The sequence below is a fragment of the Manihot esculenta genome, chromosome 8 (assembly GCF_001659605.2).
Source record: "Manihot esculenta cultivar AM560-2 chromosome 8, M.esculenta_v8, whole genome shotgun sequence".
Classification (NCBI taxonomy): Eukaryota; Viridiplantae; Streptophyta; class Magnoliopsida; order Malpighiales; family Euphorbiaceae; genus Manihot; species Manihot esculenta.
Window position 1 is genome coordinate 592,181 of NC_035168.2, and position 20,216 is coordinate 612,396.

The 20,216-nt window shown below is 34.2% G+C and overlaps 2 protein-coding genes across 4 annotated transcripts; both read left to right on the forward strand.

Moving 5' to 3' along the window:
• Positions 1–5,050: 5,050 nt before the first annotated feature.
• Positions 5,051–8,365, forward strand: LOC110620485 (nuclear transcription factor Y subunit B-10). 2 transcript variants are annotated; one of them, XM_021764246.2, is made up of 7 exons: positions 5,051–5,222; positions 5,355–5,596; positions 5,703–5,832; positions 6,157–6,162; positions 6,279–6,353; positions 6,494–6,544; positions 8,060–8,365. In XM_021764246.2, the coding sequence occupies exons 2-7, from the start codon at positions 5,364–5,366 to the stop codon at positions 8,096–8,098; spliced, it is 534 nt and encodes a 177-aa protein (XP_021619938.1). In that variant the 5' UTR covers positions 5,051–5,222; positions 5,355–5,363; the 3' UTR covers positions 8,099–8,365. The 2 variants fall into 2 exon arrangements, with proteins under 2 accessions (XP_021619938.1, XP_021619937.1); XM_021764245.2 differs by having other exon boundaries at positions 5,055–5,222; positions 8,054–8,365.
• Positions 8,366–11,423: 3,058 nt separating this feature from the next.
• On the forward strand, positions 11,424–20,095 carry LOC110620220 (E3 ubiquitin-protein ligase UPL4). 2 transcript variants are annotated; one of them, XM_021763859.2, is made up of 18 exons: positions 11,424–11,591; positions 12,156–12,851; positions 12,991–13,101; positions 13,238–13,354; positions 13,473–13,631; positions 13,727–13,888; positions 14,387–14,542; positions 14,624–14,745; positions 14,830–15,982; positions 16,212–16,310; positions 16,484–17,725; positions 17,835–18,059; positions 18,147–18,251; positions 18,734–18,814; positions 18,914–18,982; positions 19,084–19,212; positions 19,323–19,406; positions 19,502–20,095. In XM_021763859.2, exons 2-18 carry the CDS (start codon positions 12,213–12,215, stop codon positions 19,565–19,567), a joined length of 4,719 nt encoding a protein of 1,572 aa, XP_021619551.1. In that variant the 5' UTR covers positions 11,424–11,591; positions 12,156–12,212; the 3' UTR covers positions 19,568–20,095. The 2 variants fall into 2 exon arrangements, with proteins under 2 accessions (XP_021619551.1, XP_021619552.1); XM_021763860.2 differs by having other exon boundaries at positions 12,166–12,851.
• The last annotated feature ends 121 nt before the right edge of the window (positions 20,096–20,216 follow it).

Sequence of the window (20,216 nt, forward strand, 5' to 3'; positions counted from 1 at the left end):
ATTTAAACAAACTAAATCTTGCTGATAAGATGCCAATTGATTGAAATTTGAAATTAAATTCATCAATCATACTTTGTTTCAATAACAACCTGTCCAGTTTCAAGCCTACTTATTACAACGTCTATATAGTCTACCCACAAAGCATCCATAACATATTGCTTGCAATTAACATTCACAAGGTAGAAAATACATCTGAAAAATATTTTCTAAATATGAATTATTTTCTGTGAACAAATGAAATCTACAAGTAAATGGAGCATTGGAAATAAAAAAATTTAATTTATTCTATAGAAACATTTAATTGTGATAATACTTGTACAAAGTTATAATTATCTCTACCCATTATACATATAATTAGATAATCATTTTTATATATAACAAAATAAAGAACAATTGGACAATATTGTGTGTCTTCTTTATTGAAGTAAGTGTGTTTGTATACAGATTATAAGATCTTATCAAGACAACTCCTAAAAATCATTCATCAATCAAATCTCCTTTAATTATGTATGAATTATGTTTACAATCTAACACTCCCCTCAAGTTGGAGCCTAGATGTTTATCATGCGCAACTTACTAAAAAAATATTCTATTCGAGACCCATTTAATGTTTTGGTGAGTAGATCACCTAGTTGCTCTTTAGACTTTACATAACTAGTGGGAATTAAATTTTCTTAAATCTTCTCACAGATGAAATGACAATCAACTTCAACATGCTTAGTTCGTTCGTAATATACTGGATTGGAAGCAATGTGAAGAGCAGCTTGATTATCACACCAAAGTTTCGCGGGTGATGTAACATCCAAACTAACTTCTTTCAACAGATGATTTATCTATAGAATTTCACAAGTGGATTGAGTCATGGCCTACTATATTCTGACTCGACACTAGATCTAGATACCACATTTTGCTTCTTACACTTCTAAGACACTAGATTTCCTTCAATAAATACACAATAGCCTGTAATCGACCTTCTATCACTTTTGAATCCCGCCTAATCAGCATCTGAAAAACACCCAACTGCAATATGCCCATGATTAGTGTAGAGTATACCGAGTCCTGGGATCTCTTTTAGATAACATAGAATTTGTTCTAGAGCGGCTCAATATTTCACCGTAGGAGCAAACATGAATTAGTTTACAACGCTTACTGCAAAAGCAATATTTGGACAAATCATCACTATAAGGTAGTTCAGTTTTACAACCAACCTCCTATATCTCTCTGGATCATCATAAGGGTCTTCATTATCCTTTATGAGACATATATTAGGAATCACTAGTGTGCTACAAGGTTTAACTTCTCAGTTTCTTCAAGTAAGTTAAGGATATATTTACTTTGAGACAGAAAAATTTCTTTTTTACTCCTCAAGACTTCGACTCCCAAGAAATACTTAAGCTGACCCAAATTTTTAGTATGAAAACTCGCTTGCAAGAAGGATTTGAGAGAAGAGATCTCTACACTATCATTTCCTTTAATGACAATGTCATCAATATACACAACAACGAGAATAATACCAATATTTGAATTTCTATAAAAGATTGAGTAATCACACTTACTTTTTTCAACCCAAATTCTTAAATAACTTCACTAAACTTGCCAAACCATGTATGGGGAGTCTACTTCAAACCATACAAAGATTTATTCAAATGACATACTTTCCCATACTCTCTCTGAGCAACAAACCTAGGTAGTTGCTCTATATACACCTCTTTTTGGAGGTCACTATGTAAAAATGCATTCTCGATGTCTAACTAGTGTAAAGGTCAATGCTGAGAAGCAGCTAGGGAGATGAACAAGCGAACCGAGATCATTTTGGCCACAGGAGAAAAAGTATCAGAATAGTCAACACTATATGTTTGTGCATAGTCTTTAGCAACAAAATGGGTCTTAAGTCTCGCTACGGAACCATCTGAATTGACTTTGATGGCAAAAATCCATTTACAGCCCACAACCTTCTTACTAGAGGGTAAATTAACTATTTTCTAAGTATGATTTTCATCTAGAGTCTTGATCTCCTCAAACATTGTATCATGCTATCCAAAATGGGTCAGGACCTCTTTAATTGTATTAGGTAAAGAAATAGAATCTAGAGAGATAATTAAGGAGGTAGAAGAAGGAGACAGGTGATCATAAGAAAGAAAGTTACCAACAGAATAGGTAGAAAAGTTACTAACAGAATAGGTAGACTTACACTGTCGTTTACCTTTATGAAGACTAATGGAGAGGTTAAGGTCACTTAGTGGCGAATCCAATGATGATGAAGATTCTGGTGCAGGACATGTATCATCAGGTACTAGACTTCGATAGTAAACTTGAACAACTGACGGTTTAATAGGAGGCTGAGTACTAGGAGGAATTTTACCATCAGATTGTGCAATAGAAGGCACACTCGAAGAGTTTCCACCATTAAATATGATTCTATAAATGAGTTGTTCATCGTCCTCCTTTTGACTAGTAGAGGTTTGTGTAACAGGATAAAAAGGAATTCGCTCGGAAAAGACTATATTTGTTGAGACCAGATATTTGTTAAGGTCTAGAAAGTAACCCGATACCCCTTTTGAAGGCGAGAATATCCCAAGAAACACAGTTTAAAGTTTTAGGATCAAGTTTAGTCATATGAGGTCTGACATCCCGAACATAGCAAGTGCTACCAAAAAGACGTGGCTTCAGAGGAAATAATAGCTTCTTAGAAAAGATGATATTATAAGGAGTATTACCGTTTAGTATTATGAAGGGTATGCGGTTAATGAGGAAGCATGCAGTAGAGATAGCATCAGCTCAAAATTGCTTAGGAACTTGCATTTGAAACAACAAAGCTTGAGCAGTCTCAAGGAAATGTTGATTCTTCCTTTCATCTATTCCATTTTAAGCGGGTGTATCAACATATGATGATTGGTAAAGAATATTATATTGAGTCATATAAGTCTGAAACGATTCTGACATATATATTCTTTAGCATTATCGCTTCGTAAAATTTACATATAAACTTTAAATTGAGTCTTGATTTCAGCACAAAAGGTAGAGAAATGAGAAAACACTTTCGAGTGATGCTTCATAAAATAAATCCAAGTCATTCTAGAGAAATTATCTACAAAAATGACAAAATATCTAAATCTAGTTTTAGATCCAATCGGACATGGTCCCCAAACATCCAAATGAACTAATTCAAAAGGAGACTTGACTCGTTTATTGACTTTAGGACTTAAAGAACTTCGATGATGTTTGACAAAATGATACGACTTGCACTCCAGTGAAAATACCTCATGAAATTGAGGATATAACTTTTTCAAAACCGGTAAAGAATGATGTCCCAACTGACAATATGCTTCGAACGGAGATACGACACTGAGCAGGTAACAAACTGAGGCACCCATGTATCTAAAATGTAAAGACCCCCAGAGACATGTCATTTACTAATAATCTGCTTCATCATAAGACCTTGAATGAGACAATGTTAAAGAAAAAAAAGAGACACAATACTTTAGGTCTTTGGTAAGTTTACTCACAGAAATTAAATTAAAAGCAAGATTACGTAAATTTAGCACAGATGATAAGATAATAGAAGAAGTAGGTTTAACAGTCTCAAACCTCTCAATATTATAGGTTGACCCATCAACTGTGATAACAGGAAATGGTGTTTTATGAGATCGAAAACTGGTGAAAATATGAGGATTACCTGTCATGGGATCTATGCCACCAGAATCAATTATCCATTTTTGTGAAGAGAAAATAAGGCAAGTTTTACCTGTCTCAGCAATAGTAGCTACAGGAGTGAACTTACTACTTGTATCCATGTTAAGATTCACAACAAGAAGAGTACCACACAAAGGATCAAATGTTTAGACCCAAACAGTGCACAAAACCTACCTCAAATAGGAACAAAAAAATATAGACCCAAACAAGGCCTCCAAACAATAGCCATCATAATATCAAAAACAGAAAAGAAAGTTATTATACTACTCGAAAAAAAGATCCTGTAATCAGTAAAGTCCGATGACAGAAAAGGTATTGAAGGATGGTTGAAAATGTCGAGGCGATGTTGGAGATGAAACAGGAGGTCCAACGAACATTCTATGCGCCTCCATTCCCCGGCACGTGAAATCTAAAGCAGAAACAATGAATGGCGCGTGAAATCTATAGTGGAAACAATGAACGGTGCATGAAATCCACTCGCTTGTTGCCTGGTCACCGGTCTTTAAGGATCGACTGGAAATCCTCTTGCGCTTCTTCCTAGAGTTGATGGTGAGATGAAATAGAATAACTGGACAATATTGTGTCTTCTTTATTAAAATAAGTGTGTTTATATATAGATGCAATTCTTAAAAATCATTTATCAATTTATTAATATAAGTTAGATTATGTTTACATAATTCTTTTAATTATATATAAATTTTTATTAAGATAATTATGCTAGTATCTCTCCCTCTTCATCAAATTGCTTTGTTGATATTTATTGGCCGCAAATTAGCAACGAATCAACAAATTATAATTAGAACTTGTTTGAGATATAAATCTTTCATAAATTTGATAAAGCTCATCAATGGTTTATAATATATTAATAAATTAAATAATAAAATATTAAAGACAGGTCATTTATCAAAACGTACTCCGAAACTTAGCCTAGTGAAAAGTACATCCTTGTAGTTTTATGAGGTTAAAGGTTGAACTCCGCCATCCCCTATTTCAAAAAACAAAACAAAAGTAAACAGAGTAACAATGTTACCATTGGTCTGCGCAAGTCTTTCTTTTAATTCCCGAATTTCTCAAATCAATATTACTAATAATAGAGAAATGTTACCGCTACTTATTTTTTAAATGATTGTCCAAGGCTTTTTTTTTTATTGGTTTAAAATATAATAATTAATTTATTGACCGGGTCAGGTTTAATAATCTTGCTTGTCAGCATGGCCAGATAAAACGACGTAGTTACAAATGACGCTAAAGAGACAAACAGAAAAACTCCTGATACCACGTGGTCAAATAGGATCGAAGAACCTAATCCAGAACGGAAATCGCAGAGGATGATATCAATATACTAATATATGTGAATTTTTTTAGAAACAAAAAATAAAGGGGTGAAATCAAAACCAACGGTGTTGATAAACTTCAGTGTCTGATCTGAGTCGTCTCCTATCTCCTCTTTTCTCCAGCGTCCGATCCCCTATCTCCTCCCAATCCGATCCTTCATATTCTCTCGCGCCCTTTTACAAATCTCTCCTAAGGTAATTTCCCCCTCTCTTGCTACACCCGCTCTCTCTCTCTCCCCTCATCCACTTTTCACTTCTCTTGCTCTCTCTCCCTCTACTATTTCTCTTCATTAACGATGATTTTCGTTGATTTCTGTTGTGAGCTAGGGTTTGAAGATGGCGGCGGAGGCACCACCGATGAGTCCAGGCCGAGGTAGCCACGAGACTGGTGAGCAGAGCCCCCGCTCCAACTCCAACTCTAATGTCCGTGAACAAGATAGGTATCTTCCGATTGCTAATATTAGCCGGATCATGAAGAAGGCTATTCCTGCTAATGGAAAGATCGCCAAAGATGCCAAGGAGACTGTTCAGGAATGTGTCTCTGAGTTCATCAGCTTCATCACTAGCGAGTATTTTTTTTTTTCATTTTTTTTTTAAAGCTCTCTTTGTGCTTGTTAGTGAAATTGGATTTAGTTCTGGTCATTTTTGGAGATTCAGTGGTTGATTAATTTGTAGGGCGAGTGACAAGTGCCAAAGAGAGAAGAGAAAGACGCTCAACGGTGATGATTTACTGTGGGCCATGGGGACGTTAGGGTTTGAGGATTACATTGATCCGCTTAAGGTTTACCTGTCTCGATACAGAGAGGTCAACTTGAACTTCACTCTTTTTTTTTTTTTTCCTTTTCCTTTTTACCTGTTTGAATGATTCTGGCTTTAGACAAAAGAAAAAAAAAAGAAGATTCTGGCTGCATTTTCTTTTTTGTCGTTTTTAGTTTATAATAACATGAAAATTGTTGCAGCCAGATAGTTTTTTGGGATTCCTTTTCTTTGTTGTTTATTTGATAGGGCTATTAATTTCTAATCCTGATTTGTCTGGTTTAATTTCCCAGCATGAGATTATTGTAAAATATTTTAGGTACTAATTGGTGTATTTTTGTTGTTGTTTTATTGGGTTGAATGGATTATGCAGATGGAGGTATGTTGATTTTCTTTCCCCGTAAATTTTTTTCTTTTTTTAAAAAAATTGATATTCTTTTTGGGGTAAATTTTGATTTTTGAAAACTGGGATCTGTAAACTGTGGTGTTTGACAGGTTGACGCCAAGGGTTCGGTAAAAGGTGGCGAAACGTCTGTTAAGAAAGATTTTCAATCGAGTTCAAATGTCCAGGTGAAATTAAACTTTATTTCACGGAGATTCCTTTTTCACATCATATACGTCTTATTGTTTATCGTCTTATTGTTTATCGATTTAAATTTATATGTGAGATATATCATCTTATTTGGGAAAATTTGGTATGAACCTTGCAGATTTCTCATCAAGGATCTTTCTCACAAGGAGTTGTCTATGCAAATTCTCAAGTAATTTCTCTCTCTCTCATGCTCTCTTATATGTTCACTCACAGCATACTAATCATCCTTGGAGTGTATTCATGTGGATACTTATATTAACTTTTTAATTTTTCACTTTTGTAGTTGGTGAAATGTTAGAACTGTAACTCAATAATTGAGTAATAATTTTAAGTGATTTTTGGCATTGCTACCAGTAATTGATATGGGTTGCTATTTTTTTTAAGTTTTTCCTTCTAGTACTTTGTCACTGTTTAGTTTAGTAGTATAATAATTTAGTTCTGTTATTAATTTTAGAAGGTGGTAGAGTCTTGTCAACCTTTTTTGTATGTGATGTTTGTATGCAGTGCATTAATATGTCATGCGTCTCTTGCACTCGGTTGCTGAATTAGGGCTACCACTATAGGAAATACATTTATATCCTGCATATGTATTCTGCAAACAATTAGGTCTTTTTATTGTTCATTAAGTTAATCTGTCCTGAATCTGAGACATATCCATTATCATTGGGAAAAGTGTCATTATTTTCACTTCCATCAACATTTGATTTGATACTACTGCTTTCATGAAGCATGACTCTGGCATTACCTTTTTTCACTGTTTGCTGTTTGTACTCTGCTTTACTAAATAATCACTATTACCACTATACTTTCACCAGTATTATCGCTTCCAGCATGCCTTTACAATTATCCTAATCTTTCACGTGCCACTGCCATTTTTGCTGCCTCCATCAATATTGCCATAATTATTCTGCATTAGGGATAGTCCAACACAAGTGATAGAAGGTTATAGGCTATAGTGTGTACTATAGGTTGTTGAACCATATCCAATTACTTTTTCCTCTTCTTTATGTGATGCCAGTAAACTCAAGGTGGAACATCATGTAGGAAATTGGTTTGCAGCTAAGCATATGCATTGAGTAGTGAGTAGGTGGTAAAAACATTTCAATTAGTTGTCATGATTCAAATTTTCATTGGAAAATTGTGAGACACAATTGTATATTCATCGATAGATGTTGCTTTCCATATTGAGGTAAACATTGCAAGCCTATAGCAATACAAGTAGGAATAATTGCACTTGAAATGCTATTGTTTCTACAAGGAAGAGATCCAAAAGCAGGTGCAGGTTCACAAAGACCACCAGTGTTTACTGGGGGACAGCAACAGACAACAATTGCTGATTCTTTTCTTTATGATATTAATATAGTGAATTTGATTGTGTTTTTGCATCTTATATTTTCCATGCACAAGTTAAACTACTTTAAAGCGTGAGGAATCCTAACATGACTCAAAGATGCTTGAAGCTGGCATGCAAATTTGGAGGTCATTGATGAGTTATATAATTTTAGTTTTGTATCAAGTAATTGCACTGTTGAAACTACTACATCTCTTTTCTTTTGATTAAATATCCTTAATTGTACAGTAATTTGGTTCATGAAATTAATATAGTCCTTGCTGGATGATGAATTGCTTTGGTTCTGGTTCTAATATTACATTTTTCGGACCATTGAAATATCTGCAGTTGCAGGTCCAGCATATGATGGTTCCAATGCAAGGCGCCGAGTAAATTTGGACTCTTCAACTGATGCCATAATTTAGAGACGTATTTAATAACTTGTTCCATGCTCAGAACAAAATATTATACCAAGACGTTGCATCCATTGCAAACACTAATATTATGGATGGTTTTGGTTCTCTTGTTGTGTCTACAGTTAGTTTGTTGTAATGTTTGTATAATTAGGGTACCTTTTGCAGTAGGATGACTGAAGAAACAATGTAAATGTCGAGAATATTGTTTAATTATATATTGTGCCTGGACAATTGTCAAGGATCATTTGTTGCATTGCGAATTGATTATCAAGCTTTGTTTGCATATATTTGTCTATTCCTTCTTCCCCTTTTTCACATGATGTTTGTCAGCGCAAGGAAGACCCAGCAGAGATTGTTTTATCAATATCTAAAGCATATTAATGCTATTTTGCCATAATTGGTACAATGGTCACTTTCAAGAGCGTGACCTTAGGTCAGGGAACTTCTAGTGTTTTCAAATGTGACATTGGTTCCTGGAAGATTGTCAATAAAATAAGGAGGCAGACCAAAGGTTTCGTTTGCGTGCTTCTATTTTGTGGCAATCACCAATCCTATTGATTCCTTCCTTTCTACGTTGGACCATAAACTACTTTGGAATGCTTGATCTGTTGGGTTGCTGTTCACCTTCAATAAAGTATGGCACAGCCAATGAAAATAACGCCCATGGACCCATTGTTCTGCTTTTTGGTCCATTTTTCAACCATCTCCTGTCTTCCATTCCACAATTTCGATTTTCTATTTCTCCTCTCGTTTGCTCCGCAACTTCGTGTCAAAATGCCTAGCCTTTTTCTTTAAGATGAGAAAGACCCTGGTTTTGAGTTCACAGCCCCACCAGCAGAGACTTGGGCGGCCGCTTCTGTAATTTTGCCTAATTGTTCCTTCATTATACCTAAAATATAACATTTCTGCGTTTTAAGATGATGAATGCCCATCGGAAAAAGATGAACCAAATAAAATTTCATCCATGATTGATTGGAAACATGTATAGTGCTTTTATGGAACCCACTTGAAGAAGTGGAACTTTTACATTTCATGTCTTGTTGTTGATGGAAAATATTCAAGGGAAAAGGACATAGCATCAGCCTATGAATGATTATAATTTTGCAATTAGGTTAGGTTGGGGGTTGATGGCTCAAAACATGCATTTTTCATTTGGCTGTAAAATAAATGGGAATAATTGGGTTTGAACCAGAATATCAAGTGGGTGATGAGGTGAGAATCTAACCTAAATCATAATATCAAGAAACCAGCCATTGAAAATAAATAATTGAAAGAAAAGCAAAATCATACATTGCAATAAAGCTAAAAGTTCTTCACACCTCACACATTGTCCTTAATATAAATTATGCTAATTATTTATTGATTGATTTCCAATTGCATAATTAAGTGTTGGAGATATATTTGGTTTAGCAGTAATAAATTAACCCTAATAAGCTAAGTAAATCTAGGGAGTGCCTATTTCCGTAAAATAAGAATACTAGGTTACTAAACTCCCTTATTCATAAATAAAATTAATAATTATCGCAATCTCAGTCAAAATCTATCATAAATTAAGGAGATCTTTAATTTAATTATGAAAAGTTGGGTTAAAGCATTGCATGAGATGGAGGAAATGAGGAAGAACGCACTCACAGTGATATGAAGTCTAGGTCAATCTTTATTTCGTAAAAGAAAATGTTTCTTCTTTTTAAATAAATATAATAATAAAATATCTATTTTTATTCAAACTTCCCTCATAAAGTTGTCCCTCGTTTTCCCTTTCCATGCCCTTGTGTTCAAATCTCTTTCTTTCTTCTAATTTTATTTTACTTATTTACTTACTCTTGTGTTATATTTAATTTCAATATAAATATTAATGTGAGACACCATTTAATAAAAAAAATATTACATAATTATATCAATTTTTCATTTTAAAATATATAATTTAAATTTATATTAAAATAATAACTCATAATTATAATAATAAATTCATATCATAATGTATTATTATAAAATTAAATTAAATTGCAAATCTTTTATAAAAATAAATAAGTATTTAAAATTGTTCTAATTAAACTAAAAAAAATTAATTCCATTATTTATTATTATTAATTATATTATTTTCTAAAATTGAAAGGTGATTTGGGCTAAAAAATAATCTATAATTTATATGAATATTGTAATTTTTATCAATTATTTCTAAACTCAATTTTAACCTAAAGGGAATTCAATTTTATTCCTGAAATTTTGTAAAATAAAATTTTAAAATATTTATCAATTATTTATAAACACATAATATAAATGTAATATTCTCAGTTAATATATGTTTTTTTTTTTTTGTTTACGGGCTAAAATTAAATTTCTCAACCTTTCTTTACAATAAAAAAAATCTTACATAAGTTAAATTTAATGAATTTTTTTATCAATTCATTTTTAAAATGAACGAACTTAAATATTTTTAAAATTTTATTTTAAGGAAAAAAATATACAAATGTGTAAAATTTTCATTTGAAATTGTTTTTTTTTTCAAATAAAGTATAATAAAATTGAAAAACTGAATTTTTTTTTTCAATTAAAGCAAAATAATCCATCTATATTAGAAGTGAAACAACTGTATTTTGATTAACTGATTTCAATTTAATATTTAATATATAATATAATAATCAATAATGTTTAAAATATAATTTAATCTAATCATGCTACAACTAATATAATTTAATCTAATTACCTAGTTTGCTAAAATTTAACTTTTTGAAATCTTAAATTATTCAAATTTCAATATTTTATTTTATTTTTTTTTAAAAAAATATATTTTTTTTATTTTTCTATATTTTGATTGATTAATTTAATTATATTTTTTAAATGATAATTGATAATTTTTAAAATATAATTTGATCTAAATATATAACCTAATCCTACTAAAACTAAAATAATTATCTAACTTAATTTTTGAATTACTTATAATTATCTTTGTTTATATATAAAAGAGAAAGTTGAAAATTTTCTTTTATCGTCTGTTTGTTGAAGGATTTTGATATGCAATCATGACTTTGAATTGTAAGTAAAAAACTATAAACTTATTTTGTTGTTTATTTATATAAATCATTATTTTTGAACAATGTTAATTTAATATAATTAAATTATTCGACTGCTAATTTAATTAAGCTTGGCAAATTTCAGAAAGTTTTATAAAAGTTTTTTATCATCATATGATTTGGACGGTTGATACAACAGAAACTGTATTAACTTCAATACACCCGACAACACACAAGATAAATCTCCAGGAAGTAGAAGCATAATTACCATCTTCTATTAAAGATTTCACTCCATCCTTGTTTGGTTGATTCAATCATCACCTCCTGGCCTGTGAGACTGAGACGAGCTTCGGCGAAATTAAGAAGAAAAGAAAAAAACAATTCTCTAAAAGGACTTCTTCATATTTAGGTCTTCGATTCTCTCATCGAAGGCCGACGATATATAACAATTCTTAGGTGCTTACTTATATATCTATAACAATTTAGCTCCTTAAGTTTTCTGAATTCGTTATCATATTCTTCTTCTTCGAGGTCTTTCCCTTTTCGTTTTGATTTTTGATTTTGTCCTTCGTCTTATTCTTATATGTATGCATGTGTATGTGTGAGCAAAAGGGATTTTTTTTTTTTTGGATACATATGTCATGGGTTTTTATGGACGGAAGTTGAGTTTATTTATCTGTTTCTGTTTCTTTAGTTGGAATTTCTTCTTCGATGATTTTAACTTTTTAAAGTTTTAATGCGTAAGGATGAGTAATTGGGTTCTAAGTTTTGTGGTGATTACTGGATTCTGGGTCGATGGATTCATCAACGATGGTAATGGTTATTCCAATAGAAGTTTTGACCTTGCAACTCTAAATTTCCATGTAAAACCCTGTTTGGATTATTTTCATTGAGCTTCTGTCGATGCGATCATTAGTGTTCGATTTGATCCTTGGGGACCTGTGGTTGTGAATTTCTGAGAATGAGAATGGCATTTATATGCAATCTGATATTTTCTGATGGAATGTCCTTATGCTGTAGGGCTGAATAGTTTTGAACGGCTTCTAGATGGTAATCTGAGATATCAAACAAAAAACAATGGGAAATAGGGGGCAAAAGCGGGTGGAAATGATGGATGAATTGCCAGCAGATAAGAGAGCTTGTAATAATTCATTGGAGTTTAGACCAAGTTCATCCAACTCATCAATTCAAACTCAAATAAATTCCACAAATTCCACTTCTGAAACCAATGATGCTGATATGGATACTTCATCCACTGGTTCAGCTTCCAGCAGGTCAGAGGAGGAAGAGCATGAGAGGGATTCGGCTTATGGCTCATGTGATTCTGATGATGCAGTACCAAAACACGGTAGTCTGCGAATTTATCAAAGGCAGAGATCATTTGGTGATCATGGTAGACTGAGGACTGCTTTGTCTAATTTAAGTGAAGGGACCGAGCCATCAGGGCAAATAGCTGCTCTTACAGAATTGTGTGAAGTGCTTTCATTTTGTTCTGAGGATTCCCTCTCAAGTATGATGGCTGACTCGTTATCCCCAGTTCTTGTTCAGCTTGCTAGGCATGAAAGCAACCCAGATATAATGTTGTTGGCAATAAGGGCTTTAACTTATCTGTGTGATGTGTTTCCTCGAGCATCTGGTTTTCTTGTTAGACATGATGCAGTTGCTGTTCTTTGTCAAAGATTGATGGCCATTGAGTACTTAGATGTAGCTGAACAGGTAGATTTTGTATTTGGTGAATAGATTTTGTCTAATGCAAGTAATTTTATTTATTTATTTATTTCTTTTCTATTTCTACGATTATGAATTAGCTTTATATGATTGATTTTTATTGAGGACAACTGTGTTGCTTTAATAGTGCTTGCAAGCATTGGAGAAAATGTCACGGGAACAGCCTCTTGCATGCCTACAGGCTGGGGCTATCATGGCTGTTCTAGGTTTTATTGACTTCCTCTCCACAAGTGTACAAGTAAGTGACTGTGCAAATGTGTTGCTCACAAATATTCGGTTTTCCTTACTTTTTGATAGATTTTTTTCTGTATGTGATTGCTTTCTTGTGTGAGGCTTAAGCAATTAGCTTTCCTTTCCTTTTTGTTCCTTGTTAGAGAGTTGCACTTTCAACAGTGGTCAATATATGTAAGAAACTTCCAACAGATTGCCCTACTTCTTTCATGGAGGCTGTTCCAATATTATGCAATCTCCTACAGTACGAGGATCAACAGGCATGAACTCTCTAGAGTTTCTTCTATCTGAAATGGTTTGATAGATATTATCTTTTCTAAATTTTTTAATGTGTGCCCTTTTAGCTGACAATTGTATGTCCTTGTGTCAATTTGGCAGCTTGTTGAGAATGTAGTTATTTGCTTGATGAAAATAGCAGAGCGAGTCAGTCATTCTTCTGAGATGCTGGATGAACTATGCAAGCATGGAATAATTAATCAAGCTACGCATCTAATACACTTGAATAGCCGGACCACCCTATCCCAACCAATATACAATGTACTAGCATTTGTCTGAATTACATTATTTACATTAGGTTATATCACATTTTAATGTGTCTAGTGTGCTATTTGCTTTTTTCATTTTGTTGGCAGGGTCTGATTGGGCTACTTGTCAGACTTTCTTCTGGTTCAGTTGTGGCTTTCAGGACTCTCTATGAGCTCAATATAAGCTGCACTTTGAAGGATATATTAGCTAATTATGACATCTCACATGGAATATCTTCTCTCCATGCAGTAGATGGGCAGAGCAACCAGGTTTATACTGTGGACTAAAACATATTTCATCTCTTTACTTCGTCTTTTCTGACATACTATTGTGTCATTTTGACCAAGCAAATTGATACAGTTATCATGTGCTTTAAATGCCTGTTGAAATGAGTGAAAATTGGAGTATAATTTCTAATTTCTGAATGTCAAACATTTTAGGATCAGATTATGGTTTATTCTGGTCATTAAAGATCTTGGTTGGTAGAACACTTGTATGCTGATATTTATGGTGGATCTTGAGGATATTTTGTGTGGTTTATAACAGCTTGCTCGTGTTTTTATGGAGTTTCTGATATATTTGACTTTGGACACCATTATTCTTATTTATTTATTATTAATAATGCTTTCTTTTTCTGTTCATAGTTCACTTTAATCCCATAACTGCTGCTGCCACATCATTTGTTTCTTTCTGAACAAAATTTGAGTTGAAGCTTAAAAATTAATTTTTATGTATTTATTTCTTATTTCCTAAGTTATTTCCTTAAGGTACATGAAGTTCTGAAACTGCTAAATGAGCTTCTTCCTCCAGTAGTGAAGGATCAAGATATTCAACAAGTGGTGTCAGATAAGGAATTATTTTTAGTTAATCACCCTGATCTTTTGCATAAGTTTGGGTCTGATATACTACCCATGTTGATTCAGGTTGGTTATCTTATAGAACTGCAGTGCCTCTTTTAATTCCTTTCTTTCACATTTTTTATTTTAACTTCTCTCCCCAAGCAGGTGGTTAATTCTGGTGCAAACTTATATGTTTGTTACGGCTGTGTATCAGTCATACAAAAGTTGATTTATTTCAGCAAATCTGACATGCTTGTTGAATTACTTGAGAATGCAAGCATTCCAAGGTAAATCGTGTCTTATCATATTTAACTAGCAAGTATTGATTGTGTTGTTGTGAAGCTAATAAAGTTCTTGTTTTAATGTGGCAGTTTTTTGGCTGGGGTATTTACACGGAAGGATCACCATGTGCTGATATTAGCCCTGCAAATTGCTGAGATAATTTTGCAAAGACTTTCAGGTGTTTTCCTGAACCCTTTCATTAAGGAAGGTGTCTTCTTTGCCATTGATGCCCTTATGCTTCCAGAAAAATGTGCATGGTCAATGTTCCCAGTATTTAATGGCATCCAGTTGCCATCAGACTCCAGCCAAAAGTCTGTTTCAAAGGTCGTCCTAAGATGCTTATGTTATGCATTTGATAATGGTCAGTCTCCTATAACCTCAGAAGCAGGAACATGCAAGCTTGAAAAGGATAGTGTTCAAAGTCTCGCAAAGCATATAAAAACCACATACTTTGCTCCACAGTTATGCAACTCTGAGAATGGGTTGACAGATATCCTTCAAAATCTCAGAGCTCTTTCTGCTTCAGTGACTGATCTGATTAATATGCCTATAAGTTTTAATACTTCCACTCAAGATGAAGAAAATTTTAATCGTTTATTACATCAATTTATGGCAAAGCTTAATGGAAGAGAACCTGTTTCCACTTTTGAATTTATTGAAAGTGGAATTGTGAAGTCATTGGTAAATTACATATCCAGTGGTCAATATCTGAGAGAAAAGGTGAATCTTCATAGTGCTTCTTTTGATTATTATGTTATAGAAAAAAGGTTTGAGGTGCTTGCAAGGCTTTTTTCACCTTATTCGAGCTTTGCTGAAGAGTTACCAGTATCACTTTTGGTACGAAAATTACAAAGTGCATTATCTTCTTTGGAGAATTTCCCTGTTATTTTGAGCCATTCGTCCAAGCAAAGAAACTGGTTTGCTGCTGTTCCTAATGGACGCTGCATGCCTCACCCATGTCTGAGAGTTCGTTTTGTGAGGGGAGAAGGGGAGATGTGTCTTTCTGACTACTCTAATGATGCTGTCACTGTTGACCCTTTCTCTTCTTTGGATTCTATTGAAGGATTTTTGTTGCCTAAAGTTAGAATAGAAAGAACCAAACAAATAGAAACAGCTGCTCTAGCCATGGACCCAATGGAGAGTGTACAACTTCAATCAAATGTGAACCCTGGGGCTGGACGAGGTGAAAGTTCAGATCATATGGAGCCTGACAGCACGTCTACTGATTTGACTGAGATTCAGGTAATAATACATGAATCTATTGTGTTGCCTTTTTCTAATACTCCTTTAGCCCCTTTCCCTCTTATCCATTATGCAGTTGTAAAGGCATTAAGGTGGTGTGTTTTTTTTCTTTTCCTTTTTGCCTTTTTCTAATCCTCCTTTAGCCTCTTCCCCTCTTATTCATTATGCAGTTATAAAACCAGTAACGAGTTGTTTTTTTTTTTCCTTTCTTTTTTCCCTTTTTTTTCAGGAGAATGAGGCTAAATTATCAGTCTCTCGCCTGGAAGAAACAGAAAATTTACAACAGGGAAATCCTGGGGAAACTACATCTTCAAATGATTCTCATCTTGTAAGCACTCCATAATCCCTATTTCATATTGCTTAACTAGATTATTGCTGTTGGTTTCTTTCTCCTGCTGCTTCCTTATTGTAAAAGATGTTCCTTGATCAGCCGAAAAAAGAAAATAAATATAATAAAATTCTGGCTTTACATTGCTGGTGACTTGGTATTTTCCATTCCAGGGCTCTTTAGAGAAGCTAGTACAATATCCTTCTGGGGCAGACATCACTAGAAAAAGTCACCATTCCTCATCCTCTAGCAATAGTGATGCTTTCTCAAAACTGTTATTTTACCTTGAAGGGAAAGAGTTGGACCGGACTTTGACATTGTATCAGGCAATTCTCCAACAGAAAATTAAAGCAGATGAAGAAATTACAATGGGGACAAAGTTATGGAGTCAAGTATATGAGTTGACTTATAGAACAGCTGTAGAGCCTAAAGATGATAACCCTCAGGAATTTCATATGTCAGCTCGAGATTCTTCTACCTTGGATAAGGTTGGGGCTTATATGCAGCATACTTCATTTTTCACTAGCATATTTAATTGTGACCTTGCTTCTGACTTGGATAAGTCAAGTCCTACTTATGATGTTCTGTTTCTGCTTAAAAGTTTGGAAGGCTTGAACAGGTTCACATTGCATTTGATGTATTCTGAAAGAATACGTTCATTTGCTGAAGGGCTAGTTGATAACTTGGATAATTTAAAAGTGGTAGTTCATTCAGTCCCACAGAATGAGTTTGTGAGCAGTAAGTTGACAGAAAAACTGGAGCAGCAGATGCGGGATTCTTTGGCTTTGTCAGTAGGTGGTATGCCGTTGTGGTGCAATCAGCTTATGGCTTCATGCCCCTTTTTATTTAGCTTTGAGGCAAGATGTAAATATTTCCGGTTGTCAGCATTTGGAACTCAGCTAGTTCAACCTCAGACGCTATCCAATAATAATTCAGAAGTTTCAAGAGACAGGCGATCGAGTCCTGGTAGTTTGGTCCGCAAGAAATTTGTAGTTTGGCGTGACCGGATACTGGAATCTGCTGCCCAAATGATGGACTTTTATGCTAATGTTAGAGATCCCATTGAAGTGGTATATAATGGAGAAGTTGGTAGTGGTCTTGGTCCCACATTGGAATTTTATACCTTGGTCAGTCATGAGTTTCAGAAGTCTGGCCTTGGTATGTGGAGAGAGGATTATAGTTCATTTGTGGACAGGAAAATATTCCAGACTGAGGATTCTGGAAGTCTGACGTCTCCTTTTGGCCTTTTTCCTCGTCCATGGCCATCCAGTTTGGATTCATCTGATGAGATACAGTTTTCTGAAGTCATTAAAAAGTTTTTCCTCTTGGGGCAAGTTGTAGCAAAGGCTCTTCAAGATGGAAGGGTTCTGGATCTGCCATTCTCCAAAGCCTTCTATAAGCTTATCCTTCAGCAGGTCCTCTTTCAATTATGAACTCAAAGTATTAATAGCTTTTCATTTTAACTGTTCATTAACTGTTGGTTATGGATATCCTTGACTTTTGGTCCTCTTCTTTTGTGGGTAGGAACTTAATCTGTACGACATTCAATCCTTTGATCCTGAGCTGGGAAGGACACTGTTAGAGTTTCAGGCTTTGGTTAATAGGAGAAAATTTTTGAAATCAGCTCTAGAAGAAAACTCATGCAACACTTTGGAGGTGTGCTTTCGGAATAGCAGAATTGAGGATCTTTCTCTTGACTTTACTCTTCCTGGGTATCCTGATTACATGCTTCACCAAGAGCATGAAATGGCAAGTCATCCCTGCTTATTTACTGAATATGGAATGCTTACATGATAGCAACAAACTTATGGCATTTCATATATGCTTTCTACATAGGTAAATATGGATAACTTGGAGGAGTATGTTTCTCTTGTTGTGGATGCTACTGTATATGCTGGAATTTCCAGACAAGTTGAAGCCTTCAAGTCTGGATTTAATAAGGTGTGTTTCACTACATCATTTTTTTGGTTGAAAGGACAATTCTGTAGAAAAAGTGAGAAGAATATCTAGAGAGATAGAAGTTGCATGTTTCATTGTTCCCCCTGTTGCATGCTAAATATATAACTTGATATGAGATTTAAAGCAATTTCATTGAGCTGTTATTTTGATTTCCCTTTGAGAGTTCAAAGGAACTTAGCCTAATATATATTGTTGGTTGGTCCATTTCTTCAATTCTTTTGGTTTCCTTGAAGCAATCAAGTCCAACCAAACTTTAATGTTTTCAGTTTTCCCTCCTTAGTTGACAGAATAATTTTCTCATAATTTTTTACTTTTTGGTAGAAACTTCCTTTTGGTTATTATGATTGTCTAATGTGTAATTTGAATTCCAATTCCATGTTTTTCTTTTATTAGTAAGCAATAATAACAGTAATTGTTTTGTTATTAATTGATTCATTCGCCTGTTTTACTTCAAAAATTTTCAGGTTTTCCCAATCAAGTATCTTCAGATTTTCACCGAGGAGGAACTAGATCGATTGCTATGTGGAGAACATGATATTTGGGCTGTATGTATATCATTTATTTGATTGATCAGTCTGTACTCCTGAATTCTATCATTTGCCAAGTTATGATATCATATTTGATTTTTGTTTGTGTTAAAGCAGTTTAATGAGCTTTTGGATCATATCAAATTTGATCATGGATATGCTGCTAGCAGTCCTCCAATCATTAATGTTCGCTCTCTCTCTCCTCTCTTATCTGTATTGGTTTTAGCTTTCGAGTTTGATATTTTAGTTCTTGAAAATTGCTCACCCTGTTGTATGCAAACTTACAGTTACTGGAAATTATGCAAGAGTTTAATCAAGAACAGCGGCGAGCATTTCTGCAGTTTGTAACTGGGGCACCTCGGCTTCCTCCAGGAGGTTTGGCATCTTTGAGTCCAAAATTGACAATCGTTCGGAAGGTCTGTGGCAGTGAAACAACTCTTTCCCTGCCCCCACCCCCCTATCCCTAGTGTTTCTTTTGGTCTAGTTAATATCTGAGCGATCTTAATCATCTTTGTATTCTTTACAGCATTGTAGCAACTGCGTAGATGCAGATCTACCCAGTGTAATGACATGTGCCAATTACCTTAAGTTGCCACCTTATTCTTCAAAGGTAAACTTGACAGGCATGCAATTGTAATCCTCTCTCCCAGCGTTAACTATTTAATTACATGTGTAAGACAACTTTGAATGGTTATGTATTTGCAGGACAAGATGAGAGAAAAGCTTTTGTATGCCATAACAGAAGGACAAGGCTCATTCCATCTTTCATAGCTTTGCCTTCCACATAGGTTGCGAATTTGTAATTATTAGCATAGGTGCTTTTGTACAGGGAAAGGAATGAATGAATGAATGCGTGGCGGGTGGTGAGAATTGATGAAGTTGATTGTTGGAAGCAGAGAAGGCTTCCAGTCTCCTAGTCTTCACTCGCAACGCATTGGTGGGATGTGTACATAGGGTTCAGATACTACCGTAGTTGGCTTACAGAAGTTGGGAAGTAGAGAAGAAGAGGAGAGGATTTTGCAATTGGATGAACTGGCTTCCTACTTTTCTTGTACAGATCAGTGTACAGAAATATCTTTTTACCATGGGGATTAGTTACTCTGCTTACAGTTTCGAATATATTAGTGTCATAGTCATAACTTGGTGCTAATGTTATTGATCAAGTTCTTTTCAAAAAGCATTGTGGTCTTTTCTTTTTTCTATTCATTTGCACCTCCACTTTGTGTATATATTATTTCACTCCTACATTAAAAGGACTCTTGTGTTCTTAAAAGCCTGTGAATTGCGTTTGTTGATAAATTCAATTGTACCTAACAGCAAAATAAATTCATGTAATTGTACCGATAGATATTTCTCATGAACGGTGTTGATGAAGAATATCTAATGGATTAAATGCTCTATACCATGTTAGAATAAGAGA